At 40.8% G+C, this 19,673-nt stretch overlaps 1 protein-coding gene across 1 annotated transcript; it reads right to left on the reverse strand.

Moving 5' to 3' along the window:
• Positions 1 to 450: 450 nt before the first annotated feature.
• Positions 451 to 19,418, reverse strand: OPN5 (opsin 5). Its single transcript, XM_009500831.2, has 6 exons — positions 19,274 to 19,418; positions 12,155 to 12,274; positions 8,195 to 8,365; positions 5,260 to 5,594; positions 1,974 to 2,218; positions 451 to 680 (listed from the first exon to the last, which is right to left on the reverse strand). Exons 1-6 carry the CDS (start codon positions 19,410 to 19,412, stop codon positions 617 to 619), a joined length of 1,074 nt encoding a protein of 357 aa, XP_009499126.1. The 5' UTR covers positions 19,413 to 19,418; the 3' UTR covers positions 451 to 616.
• Positions 19,419 to 19,673: the final 255 nt, after the last annotated feature.

Raw genomic sequence — 19,673 nt, forward strand, 5'->3', positions numbered from 1 at the left:
TTGCCTTGAGTAAAAAACAATATTTCTGAATATTGAAAGGCTGAAGTCAAAGTGGTTTTAAGATAGCTTATAGCCACATGAGTTGAAAAGATATCCACAAGGGATAATCAGTGGGCTAATGTTTCTCCAGTGGGTGATTCAGGGCCTTGAGAAGTGAAGCTTTGACTCTGATTTGTCCCCTAAGGCATCCTTCCTCTCATGCTCCAGTTCTCCAGTGACTGCAGTAGGAATCTAGGGAGATTAGCTTTAGCAGACTAAAACTGGTCTTTGTGAATACTTCCCTTTCTGTGAAGGAAAATATTGTCCAAACTGTCACTTCTGTTAGTGCTGGGGGGGGGAACAAAAAGAAAAAAAAGAGTATTTCAAAGGCTCTGAAGTGAATGAAAAATTTTTATATATATGAATCTTCTTTGTTTCATCTTTCTCTGAGTACTTAGAACATTTGCCCAGCTCTAATCGCACTATTTTAGTCAGGATGGAAAGAACTATATTGTACATAGGACAGGGGAGTAAACTAAAACTGTCATCATGTTTTAATTTATTTACAGAAAGAGGAACTTGAGACAGCACGATCGTTTGTCATCAGGTTTTCATTTGCTGTATGTGAAATGAGCCTTCATACTTCTAGCTGCGTTTCATTCATCGCCGTCGAGTCCCTGTGTGCAGATATGGTGTACGTCCTATGGGAAGGAGAAAGCACAACAATCATTCTGTTTGTACCAAGCTGACAATTAAGTTCCTAATTCTGGGATGTGATTTTTCCACAGTATTTTGTTCGCTGCAGAGGCCTAGGAAAGCCAACTTGCATTCTGCATGAGGGACTAAGTGAAACCTCCTTCCTCCTTCAGAGTGATAACGTGAAGGTTAGACATAAATCCAGCCTCCAAAGGTTCACTGAAGGCTGCTTCAGATTTGGCTCTCATTTGCCTAAAACTGCAGATGAATTTTTGATAAACTATAAATTCGGCACCTCAAACACTTACAACGTATATAAATTCCATATGTTCTGCAGATGCGATAAATCTGAGTTTAAGATTACGGAATAATCTGCTAAGGGAAGCTGTAGAAGCTGGAGATATTAACTCACTCTCTGAACAACACATCAAAAAATGCTGGAACTGGTAAGGGAATAATATGAATGATGAAATGGGTCTTCATGCCTCTAATAAGTACATACTGAGGCACGTATGTTCTAGGGTTTGAAGCAAATTACCAGAATTCTACGGATTCACGATCACTTCTGTGTCGTACGGCACTTGTGGCCCTTTTACAGTCTACACTGTCAGAATAACATCTATCATTATCTCATTGTTGTTCAGCCACAGAAGTAAGATACTTGTCTGGCAGAAGACAGAACTAGAAGCATTTTTTCCTCCAAGTGCACACTTTGTGTTTCCAGGAACTCCACTGGCAGTCAGCACAGATTTTGCCAGCAAGTTGTAAATAGAAAAGAGGCCTTTTTATGAGACCTTATTACACTTTTATTTGTTTGGTCTGGGGTTTTTTTGGTGTGAGTTGTACCTACAGCGTGATTAAGGAACTGCTGTCTCTCCCTGCTAATTCTGTGGCATAATATCAACAGGTTAATTATATAAGGAATTAACACAGTTCTCTCCCATTTACTTCACTGGCAATGGAGGTCACCAAGCCCTTCTGGAGATAACCCATTTTATGACATGAAAGAAAAGGAACAGGAGTGCAGCACTGATCCAAATCCCGTTAAAACCAAAGGGGCTTTTTTGCAACTATATCATTGGAGTTGCACCTGGATCTAAAATTAAGAACCATCTCCTTGCTTCTCTTTTTACAGCTAGAGTCACTTTACAAATTTTCCTGGCAAGAAAGACCCTGAATAGGTCACAGTCAAAACCAAAAAATAAGATTCAAAGGGCTATGACTCTTGGTAGATCTTATTTTGGCACATTATTGAAACATTGTGTACTTAAAGATATTTTACTTCTCAAAGAAATTACCTTGATTTCTTCAAAGAGCTCTTCTTCTGCAGCATCTTCAATCCACCTGACCGGCAACAGGCAAACTTACAGTCTATGACCTGGTAAATAATTGGGTTGTACATGGCTGCTGACTTTGCAAGCAAAGTTGGTACCACTGAAAACTGAATGGGAACGGAATCCTGCTGTCCAAAGGCTGACCACACAGAGACCACAGCGTAAGGGATCCAGGCAATGAGGAACCCTGCACAGATCAACATTGCCACCTTGTGAGAGGAAAAGAGAAGAGAGAAGGAAGTTAGTCTAGCATAGTTGGACAGATAGCACAGAGCTAGGCAGAATGCAAGGGCACATGCAACAGAACGGAAAAGAAAAATGATAACTCGCTTCAGACGAATTTACAATATGAACAAAATCTGTCACGCATTTCTCTTCTCTTTATCTAGCTCCAGTTTTCCTCTCGCCTGACACAGAGCAGTTAATGTCTGCTGTCACAGGCCTTTAAAATGTTATAAGGTCAGGCTGAACATGAGGAAACTAAATGAGATCTCAGAAAATAACAACTCTTTGACATCAAATTTAAATTATTTAAGGAGGAGAGCCCTTTAAAAACATACAGACTCTTTCTTAGGACAATATATAACACAGAACTGTGACAGTTTTTTAAAATCTTCGCAAGATCTTTGAAATGAACGCAGGTTAAACTGGAAACATTTCCTATATGGTTTTTCTTTGTTGTTTGTTTGTTTTCTTGCTTATTTGCACAGCTCTTCACTTCTATAGCCTCTTCCAATCAAATATTCCTCAGATTTTCAAGAAGAAACCCAGTCTCTTTTCCATTCCAGAATGAAAGAAGCATGCACTGAGAAAACAAAACCAAAAAATAATTAAGTGCAAGTCTTCCAGATTCTGGGTGCTTTCAAATCAGATTAAAGTTCATAAAATCAAAGTCTCTGAAGAAGTTTCCAGGACTAAAGTAGGGCCTGATGGTATGTGGGAGCGGGGGACCCTGAGTATCTCTGTAGGCAAGTTTATTTAGAAGAGTATAACCCTGTCTATATCTACTATAGCTCCCTCTTCTGTAGCACCCGGTACCAGTCACCTAGGCAAAAGCAAAGGAAATTAGGAAAAGAAGAAGAAAGAAGAGTTTGCAACACCCTAATCCAATGCAGGGCTTTTTCCTCTCTTGTAGGTTGTGCTGATATCCCACAGAGAAGGTGCCAAACACCAGTGGGACCAGTAACCTGCCATGAGGGTGGCCACTGGTAACAGGAGGAAAGAGAGTTTTGCCAGACTAGGTTTACCTTCTGCCTGCACCCGGGAGGGGGTCTATGGTCTATCTGTCCCTGGAAAAATGCCAACCATTTGAATCCCTTTCAAGACAAATATGGAACAAGTAAGCAGAAAGTCATTCAGTAAGGCATGAGCTGTCAAGTGCCTGGGTATACCCACTCCAGCAGATAAAAAAAAAAATGACTGTATTTACCTGGGTAAGCCAGAATTGAAACTCTTGGGAATTTAATTAAGAGTGAGAATGCTAGTACAATGTCTAGCTTTCTTTCTCCTAATCCATAGCATGGAATTTGTACTCCATTGGAATCTCTAGACGCTTTAAAAAGGAAATTTCTACAAAACGTTTAGGTTGCATTCCTGGTAAATAAGAAAAGGACTTCTTTATAACAGGAGGAAAAGTAGCCATAGGAATGTTTGGCATAAATATTAAAGAAAAACTGTTTAGGGCCAAAATTTATGATTTACACACTTTACCTGAACCACCCTGTCTGATCTCAGTTACAGCCTGATACAGCTTCTAATGACACCATGCAATAATACCTCCTGAAGAACATATGCCATTATACTTCTGCTGTTGGCAGGGTATTGCTGCATCGGACCGACAGTAATACATGTGCACTCGTCTGGAATAAGGCAATGAGCAGGATTCCACAAAAAATCATCAGAAAGCACGAGGGGTTTGGATATCGCATAAACCTCTGTGGAGCCTTTGGTCCCACGTCCTGATGGTAATATTATTTTCACGGAAATTTCATTCTTTTATGTTTTTCTTTTTTTTTGGTTGTCTGTCACTGAGGAAACCGTGCATGTGAGTCGAGGATCTGGAACACAGCCTGTTTGTTATAAATTGTAAACTGGTCTGTGGAGTTAAATGGGTTATGATGGAGACTCATTTGCCATATTTTTACATATCCCAACGTGTTCTCCACTGTAGACCCAAGAGAGAGAAGGGACTAGAGTTTTGACTTAGATCACACTGAGGTTTTACATGATCCCTCCAATATGGCAAAAATAAATCTGCAACCTCAAATCAAAAGTTTCTGTTCTTCTTCAAAGGAAAGGTGCTGAATAACCACAAAATGGTACTGCATTGAAGGATCCCTTTTTAAAGGCAAGTACAGTTTTCCCAGCTTTATTGGCAGCACTGACCATACAGGTAGCTAGATGAGATGCTTTGATACATTTGGATATAATGTCACTTATTGTGTATATTATATAGCTTTCAGTTCAACTCCCAAAAAATGTAATAAAATTTGATCAGCCAGGCAAAAGATGCTGCTTCTCTCCCGCTCGGCATGGCTGGTGAATCTCCTACAACTAAGGAGTGTGATTTTGTTCAGTACAAGTTTTGATTTTGAGAGATTTCCTGGCACAATAACCAGTATCAGCAAGGATCACGGCTGTCACCGTTGCCAAAAAGAAAACAGATTCACTCAGAAAGGGAAGATAGGACATGGTCTGAGATGGCAAATTAATTTTATCACTTGAGTGCATTTTTATCAGCAGCTCATGGCTGAACCTAAATGATACATTATTGGCATAAAAACAATTGCAATATCAAAGGATTTACTTTGTTTTATCTCTTCATTAACAGTGGAATGAAAGCTGTCTGGAAGTTTTATTTCCCTGCTAAAATAATCTGCTTTTTATCTGTTTTCCTGTTATAATTCCTGGACACCTGAAATGCCTTAAAATATCTATTTACAACTGTTTCTGAAAGCAAAGGGAGTTTTATGATGGGAAACAGAGCCCCAGGGAGATGATGTGACTTGCGTAAGGTCACACATGAAAGCTGTGGCAGAGCTTCAGACTGAATCACGATCTCAGGCACTCGAGTGACCTAACTACGAAACTCTCTGCTTTTTCCCATCTTGACAGTAACGGAAGAGAAAGCTAAAAGAACCACCTTCAGAGCATTGTTCTATCACTCAGCATAGGAGAGCGTATGGTTGAAGTTCTCCAAGCCTGCTTTTACAATCTGACAGAGCAGACTGAGTTAAATCCTCCTACCTACCTTGGTCAGCTTCATTTCAAGTGTGTGGCTGTTCTGAATCCTGGTATCGTAGTGAGCAACTTCTTTGGTAGACGATTTGACTTTTAAAATTATTTTGACATAGGAAAACACAATGACTGCAGTTGGGAACAAGAGGCAAAAGAAAAGAATACTCAGAATAAAAGCCTGGCCAGCCACCGAAGCCTGCGCCAGCCACCAGTCCAGAGTGCAGGAGGTCCCAAACGGCTCAGGGGCATAGTTCCCCACACCAGCAAAAGGCACCGTAGCCCAGAACGTAGCATAGGCCCAGATTATTGCCAGACAGATAAATGCATGATGTCTCTTAAGCCAGGTACCTGGAAGATAATTCAAGAGTTACAAATTCACGTCCATATATATTTGGCACAATTGACCATGTCATTGTACACATGCAGTAAGAGTTTGCTTGGCTGTTTGACAGAAACTCTGTAGGGTACATCTCGTCTCTTTCCAGCTGTCAATAGTGACCCCTGAGCTAGCCACCCCAGCCCTCATTGTACCTCATGAAGAGAAATGCACAGTCATAAGGAGGGCTCCACCCGACTTTATTTCAGATCTTTACTTTAGGCTGTGATGATTTACAATCTATAGGAGTCCATACACAAGCAATCCAAACAACTAGCTCAGCAACAATCGTGGGAACCTTGTGTAGTAGTTTTGAAAATTGTTTTGTAGCCTGTAAAGGCGTATTCATAGTGTGTGGTCAGAAGAGATGGAGGTTCAGCCCACATGAAGACTTAAGTGTTTAATTCAGCCTTACATTATTCAGTATGAAGGCTTACTTGCTGCAGCTGTATAATGTAACTTACTTTATTTCCTATTCCTCCCATCATATATTAACTGGCTAAAGTCTGATCTCAGGACACTCCTCAACATAAATTATTAACCCAAGGGACTGAAAGACAAGGCTTTACAGAGGAAATAACATACCCAAGATTTATTTTTACCTTGTCATTCTTTTCCAGAATAGTAAATCACCATGTGTACTGTCAGAAGAACTAATAATAGGTGTTTTCATGTATCCTCGTCCATCTTTTTTATTAAATGATAATGGCATGCCTAGAGTATTGGAGTGGAATATTGTCTCTCTGACCATCTTGCAAACAACACTAATTCATCTAGAAAAAGCTTCAGTTTACAAGCATTCCATCATCACCTACGTTCAACAGGTTCGATTCACATAGGACTAACAAGTTGAAACCTATAATTTATGTAGAAATTCCAGCTATGATATTATAACAGCTCCTTCCACCTTGGAAGCTCTCATCTGTTTTCACTCCCCATCCACTGACATTGAGGAGCTTTCTTCAGGGTTTGAGAATGACTTAAAACAAAACCAAAGCAAAGAAACAACTGTAATTTGGATGAGACCAGTGTCCCTTCCCCAGCTGATTTTAGGTTTCCAGATCACTGGAAGGAGAATGAACACTGACTGACAAATGATGTATTTGAGCACAATGGCTGAGAGACAGAAAGGTGGTTTGCTGAGTTCAGTGTAAGTATTAAGAGAGTGACATTATTTTCACAACTATTGTCAAATCATAACAACCTATTACAAAAACAAAAGCAAACAAGCAAACAAAACCCAAAAAAACCCAGACAAAAAAAGCCAAAACTGAAAAACAGTTGCTGCTTTAGGAGCTAAATGAAGGTGTAGGTATACAGTCAAGTGCTCCAGGTTCCTGATGACTGATTTAGGCCTTATACAAAAAAAAAAGACTAAGTTAACCACCTGGACTTAAAATGCTAAATACATTTATTGCTCTCCATCATTTTGTATGGACAACCATGATCAGATAGCCTTTGAGAAAAAAGGTTTTGAAATGTTCTGTCTCTCTTGAACTAAGATGTCATACTAAATACCAGAGCTCATGGTGTGAATGCGGCCACCCATGAACTACTTACTTCAGCTCACCAAGTCTGTGAAAAATTGTCTATGATTTGGATTGCCACTGAATTATTTTGATAAGGCTTTTATGGAAAGAACTGAAATCCTGCATAATGTGAATGGTGTATTTAAAAGTCAGCTAAGGAGATCTTCCCTGCACTCACATATAAGGAAAAAGTATGGACATGCCAGGATCTATGAAAGCAGGTCTTAGCATAGTATCACAGTTTTTAATTGATAGCGTACTCAGTTATGGGGCAGACCAGCTTACTTACGCTCCCTAGCTGCAAACATTCTTTCTAACTTAACATTAAATGATTGATATTATATGTCATTATAATGAAATCTGTTGTATGTCCCTCCAGTCACATGGGCAAGGTGTTTCTTATATGTAAAGTTACCTTGAGTATTCCCTGTTTTCTGTTGGGGAGTTAGTCCCTTCCAATGCAAGAAAAACATCTTCTCTAAACTGTGACGTCTTTTAACTTGAAAGAATGAAGCATATAATACATCATATTCAAGAGATATAAGATATTGATGGATATGGTGATAACAGCTTTCATTGCTAAATTCATTTCACCCTCTCAGGTTCCATCTCCCTATCAGAAAGACAATATGACATTATGACCTATTGCACATCCAGATCTTTTAGATGTTCTAAATAGCTTGCCACATACCTTAAAGGAATTTAGACACCTAACAAGGAATAACAAGGTCCTTAAGACCTTGCAATATGTACAATATTTGCACCTGTTAATGATAATAGGCCTTGATAGACACAAAGTGATTTATCTATGAATGATTACTAAAACCTATGGCTTAAGCAGACAACAGAGAAACAACAGGGAAGGTTAAACCTCCAGCAATACAAATTTATTTGGGGTTACTTTGATCACACAAATATGTTTCTCTTATCTGTGTATTCCCCTCAATATTTAGCACTTTGAAGAGCTTAAGTATTATTTCAGTCTAGAAAACTAGAATACATATAGTTTTTCTATAGTAATTTAATAGAGTTTTCTTTCTTACCATAAGACAAGTGGCAGATTTTTAGGTATCTATCCAGGCTGACAGCTGTCATAGTAATCAGGCTCCCACAGCCAAAGAAGAAACCAGCCCATCCATACCAGCGACAGCCCATCCATCCAAACACCCAGCGGTGAGAAAAGAAGGAAATGATGCTAAAGGGTTTTCCTACAACTTCAAAAGGAGAGAAGAATGTCAGTTGACTGATAAAATCCATCACTGATAAAACCACCCATTTTCAGAAAAGCAAACTCTCCCCTTTGTCCAAAGCCAATACCAGTAAAAATGCTCTGCTATGTGGAGAGAGGGCTTCAGGCACAACAGATGTGATGACTTGCGTGTCCTCCATCCACAGGACTAAGCCTAGGACAGCTGTAGCTATATCCCGTAGCATCTATGCTGTGGTAGGATGAGCCAAGCCCACAGAATGGCTGGAAACGGGTGCTAAAACAGACCACATGAACCAGAAGTAAACCCCTAGTCTGGTACTGAGCATGTGGAAGCTCTTCCCATTATGAAAACTTCAGGCTATATGTTAAGTTCACATGCAAACACATGCCATTATGTAACAGTATGGATGATTGGTGAGTCTGGGTTTGAAACAGGCACAGATCTAGTTAGGCCACATCCCTATAATCAGTTGAGCATCTTCAAACACAGGATAAAGAAATTTGCCTTCAAAGAAGACATCTGCAAACCTATCAAGGCCCCACAGTAGGATGCATACTCTGGTAAAGTGTTAGGTTAGAAAGGAAGATGGTGCTACGGTCACAGCATGGACTTGAGCTGCAGAAGTGGTTTCAGCTCCTGTCCATACCACACTTTTCCTTGGTGACGCTCAGGAAGTCACCTGGCCACAGATATTAAAAACTTTTAAGCATCCCCAAACAGAAGGGAAATAACCTAACTATTTTGGAGACTCTGTCCCAGTGGCACCTTAGCTCATTTCTCCATTTGGAAAAGTGGGTGGTGTGTTATGGAAGAAGTAAAGTTAGGTCATATGTTGCTCCATTCTCACCTTAAATCAGATTAGAATTATTCATATTCTATGTCATGAAAATGAGAAAGTTTGGAAATTGTAATTTTCTAGTTGGAAATTTCCATTTCCTGATTTATTTATTTTTTTTGTCTCAAACTGGACCAACAAATATCAACTTTAATGGAACACAAAACTCAAAAATTTCCAATCTAGGAACATTAGAATGTTTTCCAAATCCTTCATTTCTACTTACCAGACTGACCTGAAATGCTCCAAGGCCTGAACGGTTCTAATGCAACATTCAAACAACATTAAATATTGAACCCCACCTTCCTGTGACTGTGTTCTTTCTGGCACAGGAGTTGCCAGAGCACCTCAGGGAGCTGAAAGCACCTTGGCTGCCCTGGGCTAGTTTCCCCGGCTGAACCGCACTGTCTGTAATGTCATGGAAGTTCAGTGAATTGGTTTATAAAGAAGGCAAAAATGGTCTTACAAACTGTAACTGCCACAAGGTAACCTACCTGTAGAAGTCAAGACAAAAGTCTCTATTTTAAGTTATCTGTAGAAAAATATTTTGGATTGTTCCCAAAAATATCCTATTTCAGAACAAACTGATGCAAAACTAAACATTTTGTTTTCATTCTTAACAGAAAATCAAAGCATTTCTACCAAAACAAAATCTTGCAGAAAATGGCCTTTGCTCCATTTTCTGTGCCAAAAGCATCACGATTGAAATCACTTCAAAATGAGCCCTATTTTTAAACACAGTATTTGGGGATTCTTTTCCTTTAGCCTAAGCCTGTAAGGAAAATTCTGCCTGAGCCTGAAGGTTGTGCTCAGGTCTCTATTATGTGCTTTTCTCTGAGCAGAAGCAATGTACTTTAATTTTTCAAGCAAAAGCTAACCCCAGTGATTAAGGTTTTAAGAAAAACATGACATATGGCGAGGTGTAGGATATATGCTAAGAGTCAGCAACTTTACTCATGTAAATCATTGCCAGCTCTAAAGGCCAAAATATTTCTTTGCACAAAATCAAATTTCTCTTCAGCAGCACAGGACTCAGAGCGTGGTATCAGTGCGAAATGAGACTGACGCAGTTTTGAACAAGTGGCTGGTGCCACCCTGTGGAAATCTGCACAAAGCAGGGCCATGGCAGAACCCCGTTCTTGAAAAACGTGCTAAGACAAGTGCGTGAAATACAAAGATTGCGGAAAAAGTCCCATCTTCACTCTAATCAGTCCAGCAGACAGAACACTACATTTCTTGAGTCAACACCTTCCATTAATATATTAAAAAAAAAAAAAGGAGAAAGAAGGGAGAAAAAGCACACGTGGGTGTGTCAATCACAATTATTTGTGATTACAAAACTTAAACACACAGATAGATTAATATCCCCATGGAAGACAAGGTCACCAAGTGGTATGTTGATGACAGGCCTTAACAGAGAAACTAGCAGCTCTCATGCTAAAGGGGCTCCCAAACAAGCTGTAGTTTGTATGGTTGGGACATTCAGCTTAGATGGTTAGGAGATATCTGTTTACATTCCAAATATATAGCTACAGAAATTCTCCTGAACACTATGTCTCATTGGAGTGACTCTCACTGGAGTCAGATATGAGCCTTATAAAATAAGGCAGACTCCTGGGACACAAAGGAGATGGGAGCATCACAGAAGAGGCACAAACTTGTCTTTTTTTTTTTTTTAACTTCTAAGTGCTGCAAAATGAAAATCGTGTCTCCATGGCAGATATGCCAAAGAAGTCACTGGAATTACTTTGTGCAGTAGCAGAACAGAGACATTTATACTAACGCCTTTCCTCTGCTGAATTCAGAAGTATCTCCTTTAGAAAACCATGTTTACAGATCATCAAGAGGCATCAAAATTACTGGAAGTTGAGGGGGTGAGCAGCTCCTTGGCTGTGTGCAGTGAGACCACAATGAGCTTCAGCTTTGGGAGGCAGGGAGCCATCATTTTGTGTTGTTCAGTGCTATTTTAGGCATTTGGATGAATGCAAAAGCATTTGGCAGAGACAAGGGCAGAAAAAGCATGCACTGGATCTGGGGGCAGGGGTCCTGGTCTATAAAACTCATAGGGGACAGATGAATTTGGGAGCATGGGAACATACTGGAATTTGTATTGCACTGGGGACATGCCATGGTCAGCTGGATCACATCAGGCCTTTATACGCGTTGGATTGCCTGCCATCCAAAATATCCTTTTCTAAAGGGCGTCCAGTCCTCCCTCTGCATGCGCATGTAGCCATAAGCAGCTGAATGAGGCTCATGTCAAGAGCCAAAGGAGTGATCTCCAAATCTGCAATGATCTCCAGTTGCTTTTGACTCTGCAACTTCGTGTAAACCTTTCCAAAGCTCCCTTCTCTCATGCCAGGGCATCCAGGCTGTGAGGTTGAAATGAAAGTCCCTCCAGTTCACTAATGGTGCTCTTACTCTATAGGTTGACAAAAATGTTTATTTTTCTGACCCAGAGATAAAAGAGGACAGTCACTAGAGAGAAAATTATTAGCTTTGATAGACTGATGGCCACTGGCATTTTCCAGTTCTTTCTCCTCATGCCCTTCCCCAGTCATATTTGGCTAAATATGCATTTTTGAGGTACCTGGATCTCTCCTGTTGTATCCTACAGCAAGGAAATATAATTTTCTTCAACATTAATACTGAGCTATTTTGGGTTTATTGTGTGAAAATGCACATGGGACCTGTCTTTGAAGGCCTGCCCAGTGCTGAGGTGAACAGGATTTTTGCCTGATTGATAAATACAATCTTATTTTTTATCTCTGTACTTTTCATTTCTTTCCATCAAGCTGTTCAGGAATGTTGTTTTCTATCCTTCTCTCTTACTTCTATGTAAATAGTAGAGCAAAAGGCATTTTGGGCTCCCCATGACTTCCTGAGGACTGACTCTTGCTGCTGCCAGAAAGAATGGTGGCATGGTAAAAATGAGTGGAATTAAGACATGGAATTACCTGAAATGCCCAGATCACACACTGCTAAATTAACAGTCATTATCTCAGCAGGTCTCAACTTCTTTTTTCGCTTTGAGGACATAAAAATAACATACCCGTTTCCCAGAGTTGAAAGAATCCCTATTAAAAAAAAAAAAAAAAAGAGAAACAATCAAATGAGAATTCTCCTCAAAAACAGCAATAACCCGTCTTCCTTGTGAAATCCGCTGATATTTTCAGCCTGAACCTGTGGTCCCAAGGCTAGACATTTTACTCTGAAACATGATCGTCTCATCCTCATTATCCAGCCTATAAAGACATCTGCTGCAGACACCTCCCTCTCACAGCAAAAGCGGCTTTTCCCTCTGCAGCAGGGCATCGCCTTCACCACCTGAGCCTGCTCAACTATGATTTGAATGCATGTAAAAGAAATCCCATTATTTCTCCGTTCTGATCAACCCCGTTCATCTCACAATTATTTATACAACCACAAGAATGAAATTCATCTGCCTGTAATCACAAGGGCCTCAATCTCTGACTACCGTTATTTTTATTAAATGCTATAATCAGACACTGAGGGATACATTTCTAAAATAATGTAAATTAAGATATTAATATTGCATCTTGAATTTTACAATAAAAATTTATTTCTATCATAAGAAAGAAAAATTATTAAATATATCTGATTTTCACTTCCAGCTGGAATTCAGTGCTTGAGGAGGGATCTTGTTCATGTTGGCTGACATCTTTTTTGCCATACCAGCACCAAGGACCTGCAGGGACCAGCGCTGCAAGCGATTAATCAGCCGTGGAGCTAATCACACTGGTATCAAAAATTGCAGTGTTCCCAGTTCCCTTAACGAAAACTGTTTCCTCACTAACTCATGTCTGAAAGAGTTTGAGCCCGGAGTGAGTGTTTTGCAGTGGAAAGGCAGGACAGCACAGCACGCAGCATCCCTTCCAGGAAGCAAGAGACACCCCCAAAGGTGAACACCCCGAAGGGACCATGGCCCATGGAGAGCTCACGCTGGAGCAGAGACGGCAAGTAAGAAGGGGGGAGAAGCAGAAGAAAAGAGCGAAAAGCAAAGAGTGGCAAAGACCCCAACTTCCCGAACTGCCATTGCCTCACCAAAGGCAACAGCAATGAGGGAGAAGGTGTTGGAGTGAAGTTCAGTCTGGGAAAGGCAGAGGAAAGGTGTTTTCCTTAAGTTTTATGTTTGTCATCTTTGTTTCTCACTACCTGAACCAGTAATTACCTGTTTTCTGTTAAGTTAAATTCCCCACGGTGAGTCTGTTTTGCCCACAACAGTAACTGGTGAGTATCTCCCTGTCTTTACCTCCACCCTGTCTGTATCTCCACTGCCTTTGCTCTTTCTGTTTCCTCCCCATCCCACTGCAAGGGGCTGTGAGCAAGCGGCTGCCCTGGGTGCCTGGCTGCTGGCTGAGGCCAACCCTCCACACTACTATAAAGAAGTTGTAAATAACACAACTTTCCTCTTTCAACGAGGCAGAAAAGTCACTCTCCGTGGTGCCTTCCTACACACGGCTCTGGTGGTACAAACTCAGCCATATTCTGCATTTCAAAAAGAGCCCAGCAGCCCCCCACCCTCCCAGCAATGCCGCCCTCACCAAATACTGTATGTTTGAACACCACATAATTTTCATCAGAGTTTGCTGGGAGGCCAGACCTCAGGAATTAAACCTCAGGAATTAAATGGGGATTTCCTCTGGCCCATCAATGGAAGATCCCCTTGCAAGGGTGCCATGTCCTCACAGAACCAAGAAACCCAACCTGGGGAAATGTATGAGGCAGAGAGAAAAATGGTTCCCAGAGGTTAAAACCAACTATTTCCCAAGAAATATGAGTAACTGTGAAATCAAAAGTTTACCAAGCTCAGGAGAAAAATACTTTGATTTTGAATAAATGCAACATTCATCCAATTGGAAACACTTGTTATATTTATACTGACAGTATGGCTTTCTAGAATATTTTAAAAAAATGAACAGGGCAGCAGCTGGTTTATCATTTAATATTAGGTTTTCTCAGCAAATTAGATTCATCCTTTATAAACTCTTATGGCTTTGAAAATTTAATCTGAATTATAACAGAATTAATCTGTTATAATCTGTTAAATCTGTTATTAATCTGAATTAATCCAGACCCTTTCCAGTGGCGCCCAACACCAGGCCAAGGGTCAATGGGCACAAGTTGGAACACAGGAGGTTCTACTTATATATGAGGCAAAACCCCTTCCCTGTGCGGGTGCCAGAGCAGGGGCACAGGCTGCCCAGGGAGGCTGTGGGGTCCCTTCCCTGGAGACATTCACCCCCCGCCTGGACGCGGCCCTGTGCCCCTGCTCTGGGGGTGCCTGCTCAAGCAGGGGGTGGGACAGGATGATCTCCAGAGGTCCCTTCCAACCCTCACCGGTCTGTGATTCTGTGATAAGTAGGTACTGATATTCACTTGAATGATTTTCTTCCTTGCAGCCAAGTGGATGAATCCCATTGTTGCTGAGCATTTTTCATATATCTTAATCCTTTTCTCTCTTATTGCCATTTTCTTTCTAGTGATATTTAGGATATCTGGTGTGCCAGCATTTACTTTGAAATACATTTTCCCAAACCTTTTTCAACTGACCGGTAGTCCAGAGAGACGTCTTCGTCAGAGAAGTCTCTGAAGCAGCTGCTCATTTTTAATAGCAATGTTTCAGAGCGCCCCAGCCCACTGCCCTCCTAATCCTACAGCTGGAAGGGGTCCAGTGATAAGTTGTCTTTGTCTATACCTGCATCTGACAATTGCTCATCTGAATTATTTTTTAAATCCTTGGTGATAAAAACTTTATCATCTCCCTGGATGAGCCATCTAATGCTTCATTTTTCCTATTACTAAAAAGTTTTTTGTAACAGCTAACCGAAGTCCTTGCTGGTGCAGGCCCCCAGCTCTGGTAGGTGCTGGCAAGCTGTGTGTCTGGGCACAGCCTGGGGTGGGAAACAGGGGGAAAAAGACTCTTCAGGTATAAAATAAAGGCTCATTTCCAGGAGCAAACAGTTCAGGGCACAACTGTCCATGGCACCGTAACACTATTACATAAATATACACAAAGAGCTAAAGATGAGCTAACTAAAAAAGTGCCACCTACAGAGAAAGAGCTAACCTGCAGCGAAAGGTGGAAGTGTATAAAAGAAGAAATAAGTTTTCTTTTCTCCCGTCTTACAGCGGTGCTAAGCCATCAGACAGAAAAATTAAAAAGGGAGGTATTTCAGAATTTTGTCTTCAGTTAAGCTGTTTAATAACGCACCGAGGAAGTGTGCAACAGCAGTTTGCAAATCAATAGGTACTTGCCATGGCCTTTCAAAGGAGCTGAGAGCCCACAGGTCTCTGCTCAGTATTTAATCACCCTACCCAGCCATACGGTCAAGTCAGTGGTGAAAAAGCTCGGGAAGTGACAAGAGAAAAGAATTGGATTTTTATAACCATAGGTACCACCTGATATTTTTTTTTCCAGACCATTAAAAAAATTACATGTAGATAGGATGAAAGATCACACATTTGTAGAGAATTTATCACAGATTGGTCAAGACCCCTGATTTTGTTTAAAGGCAAAAACACCACGTCTTTTTATATTTTCAAACTGCGATACTTCAGTTGTAGAACCAGCCTGACCCTAAAAGCTCTGCCGAGTTTCCTGATAGGATTCCAGCCTTGTTCGTTCACTGTGCAGCTTCTTCCCCTGTTAAAATAAATTTTAAACATGCTGGCACCTTACATGCCTCAAGCACAAAAGATGCCCAGTAACAGTCCCCGCCTCCTGGCTTCCCACCTTTCCGCAGCTAGTGCCTCTCTCTCCTATCAGGATGTCCACCCAGGACATCCTCAAGCAGGGCCACCATTTCTTGGGAGGGATCTGCAAAGCAGTAGGGGACACAGTTCAGTGGAAGAAGGTGGCAATGGACAGGTTCAGCCTGAACCACAAATTACAACCCTGCCTGGGTATGGGAGCTGAGTGCTCCAGCTTGGTTTTCCATCTTCTGCAGATTACACAGTTTACAAAGTAAATCTGTAATACTGCGGAGTTACTGCAAGACACAACTATGCCCAGAGCTATTTAAGCATATAGTTTTTGCTTACTCTTTTGGACACTTGAGAGGTGGGATTAACTATAAAGCTGCCAATTAAAGCAAATTCACAGCCTTAGCAAGACTTTTGTGTGGAATTTGATGTCAGCGAATGTTTTCACAGAGCTAGGCTTCCTTCTCCACTGCCTTAAGATCCACTACCTACCACTGAAAACCTCTGCACAGCAGTGTTTCTTGTCCCAACAGAAATGTGGATGCTTTGAACTGTCAGGAATCAGCTTAGTGGAAAAGGAAATTTAAGATTATTTTTGTTTGCAGAAAGTAAAAAAAGCAGCTCAAGAGATTTACCTGGGAACAACAAAGATTAATTTCCTTCTAACTTCTTGTATTTTTGCAGGCCCAAGATATTATTAAAATGTTGCTCTCCACCTAAACATGAATGGGTAATAAAACACGAATCTGCGCATCAGCAGGAGCTAATGGTGGCATCCCCAAGGCACTAAGCTGAACCGATCTTATAAGGTACAACTCACATGAGAAGCATTAGCCCAAGCAAAGACTTTTTTTTTTTTTGTAAGAAAAATGTGTTTAAAGACTACTTTACTCCATCTATTCACAAGCACAGAAGAAGACCTGACATTGCTTCTTCCATCAGATTTGTTTATTTCCTTCTCTTGTTGGCTGAGCTCTGAGGTGTAATTCTGCTTTACTGGTAAAAAAGCGTAACACCGTCCTTCACACGAACCCCTATAAAAGGCAGGGGGGTCTTTACTTCTCTTGGCCTCTGGCAAATTAATATCGATTACTGTATTACGCCGATTGTCGAAAGCTCTGCTGTGCTGGTGCTTTACCAGTTTCAAAACTGGTTTCAAAATATGAAACCAGCTGCTGTTGCTGAAATGTCTGAAGGCATGACTGACCAGCAGCTAAGCAATGGCTGCTTAAAAACATTGCAATGATTGCTAAAAGGCATTAAGAATATCTGAATATCTGTGCAGGATACCAGTGGTATCTTACGCTATAGATGCAAGTCCAAGGAAGACACAAACATAGCATTTACGTGCGTATGTGAAAAACATACTTGACTCTAATGAAAGCTGCTTCTGGAGTGTGTAATGACCACAGAGGTAAAGTAACTAACCAAGTAAAATGCAATGCAAAACAAAGACATGAAAAAATAAGTTGAACCCAGAGCAAAAGGTAGGATATGATGTCTAAAGTAGAACTACACATGTGTACAGCAGAGCTATGGCTTAAACTTTGCTAGCCTGGGCCACTGGGTGCCAAGAATAAACCACAGGCTGTTTGATGTCCAGCCACAAGGCCAGGAGGGTGGGAATCTCACTGATAAGCCCAATATCAAAATGATCATCAACCCTTTATAAACTATAATTTCCATCTCCTCACGCTGCTTGTGTAAATCTGCGCCTTCATGGTTAGCTTTCGGTTTTGCACTGGAAATTAATGATTTCTCTTCCTTGCCTTAGTTTGATTACATCTATGTTTTTCAAGATGTTGCACACCTCACAGGTGTATTTCTTTGGAACTGAATACATCTACACTAAATACAGCCAGTATAACAAGGCAACACAGTGTACATTAGAATGATTCATTTCAGCCACTCAGACCCATTTCCTGGGATTAAACTAAGTTTGCTCAACTGAGTGAAAAAAAAGAAGCAAGGGGGATTGTTTTGAACAGTTCAGTGAAGACATCTGTCTGCATAGCAGCAGAAAAAATACATATATGTGAAAAGCTAGGATCCATGCAAAATGGTGCATGAATACCGAGAACAGCACAGAGATGGAGCTTCACCTGCCATCTCTGTGCTCTGAATTCCTTTTTCGATAAAGACATAAGCAGAAGACAAATGAGAAATACGCATTATTCAAGCTTTTGTGAGACCTCTGCTGCAGAAAAGATTATATTACTTAGAGCAGTCAGGGGAGAGGCAGTAAGAGAGTGTAGGAAGGAGGGGGGATATAAAATGGTGAAAGAGAAACATGAAGGTAGGACTGAAAGATCTTTGTATTTTGTGCAGAACTGATAGAACAAGAGAATTAATCAAAGCCAAAATAAATGTCAGGGAACTCACTGTATACCCTGTATTCAGCCTGGTGTTCAGCCATCTGGCACCCGGAGCCCAGTTTGGCGTCCCACAGTTATATGACCTTGGCTCAGCTTTACTGAGAAAATAGCTGCTGAGCTGTGAGAAACTGCATAAACTAAAGCATAAACTAAAACATAAGGAAACCTAAACCACAAAAAGAAGTGTAAGTGTTGAGGCAACAGTTAGAAGCTCAAGTGCTTGAGAACAAACATATTGACACAAAATGATATAACCTTGCCCCCATCCCCAAAGCAAAGATGGTAAATCATCAAGAACAAGGACCAGTTTATTCCTAGAAGCAAGGGAGACCAGTATTTCCAGGTGAAGGACAACTCTTTGGCATGTGAACACTTAACATAGAAATCAGTCCCAGCTATCATCTCTGTGCACTAACCAATAAATAGTTGCATTTATTCTGCTTGCAAAGTCACTTTGCAAACAGTAAAAGACTCCAAAGCGAAAGAGAGGAGGGTGTTAGACAGAAAATACTGTTCAATATCATATGTAACAGAGGATAGCTGATGCCAGGAGCCAAGCAAGAGTCAAATGAGCATGTCTGAGGATGTTCTCTTTGCTGCGTTTGCACATGAGAGAGCCTTTGAAAACAGGCCATAAAACCCACATGGCAACCCCAAGGGCAAAAGCCAGTTCTGGTTGATCAAACTGCAAGCTATCAGTAGAAAATAATCAAGTATTTCTTCACTTTTTGCCAAAAGGTCTACTGCTTCTCACTTTTGGCTACCTGGAACAGCACTGTCTGTTGACACTAGCTGCTGATGCTGTTGACACCGTATTTCTAACACATTCTCCCCTCTCCCTCCCAGATTTTTCTTTCTAATATGAAAAATATTTAATCACACATCTAATGTTCGGCAGCTCCTGCCTTCTTTGTGAGTACCTGCAAGGAAGCAGTGACGTAGTCATATTTCAAAGATGAATTAAAAAATCATTACCAATTACTGTCAAATAAAACCCAGCTACAATGTCAGCTTCTCTAGAAAGCTTTGATGCAAAGGGGTCTTCCTTCTGGAGATAGTGTGGGAGGTATTCTTCCTGGGAGGAAGCGTTGTTATCCGATGCCATCCCATTCATGTCCAGTTCAGCGTCTGAAAAACAGAAGAACAGAGTTTCCAATAGATCACGTCTGCCACCAGAAAGTGCAAAGATATTTTTGTTCATATACAAGATGCTTTCTCCTGTCTTCATTTCTGCTCTGCCAGGGCATTTCAGGATCCAATTGAAAATTCCATAAATCATCCTGCCCTGATTTATTTCATGACTTACTTTATCCAAGAATGTCATTATTCATATGGCACTCATCACAGCAATCCATCTGAGCAGTATCTAGGTACC

Source organism: Phalacrocorax carbo, chromosome 3 (assembly GCF_963921805.1).
Source record: "Phalacrocorax carbo chromosome 3, bPhaCar2.1, whole genome shotgun sequence".
Taxonomy (NCBI): Eukaryota; Metazoa; Chordata; class Aves; order Suliformes; family Phalacrocoracidae; genus Phalacrocorax; species Phalacrocorax carbo.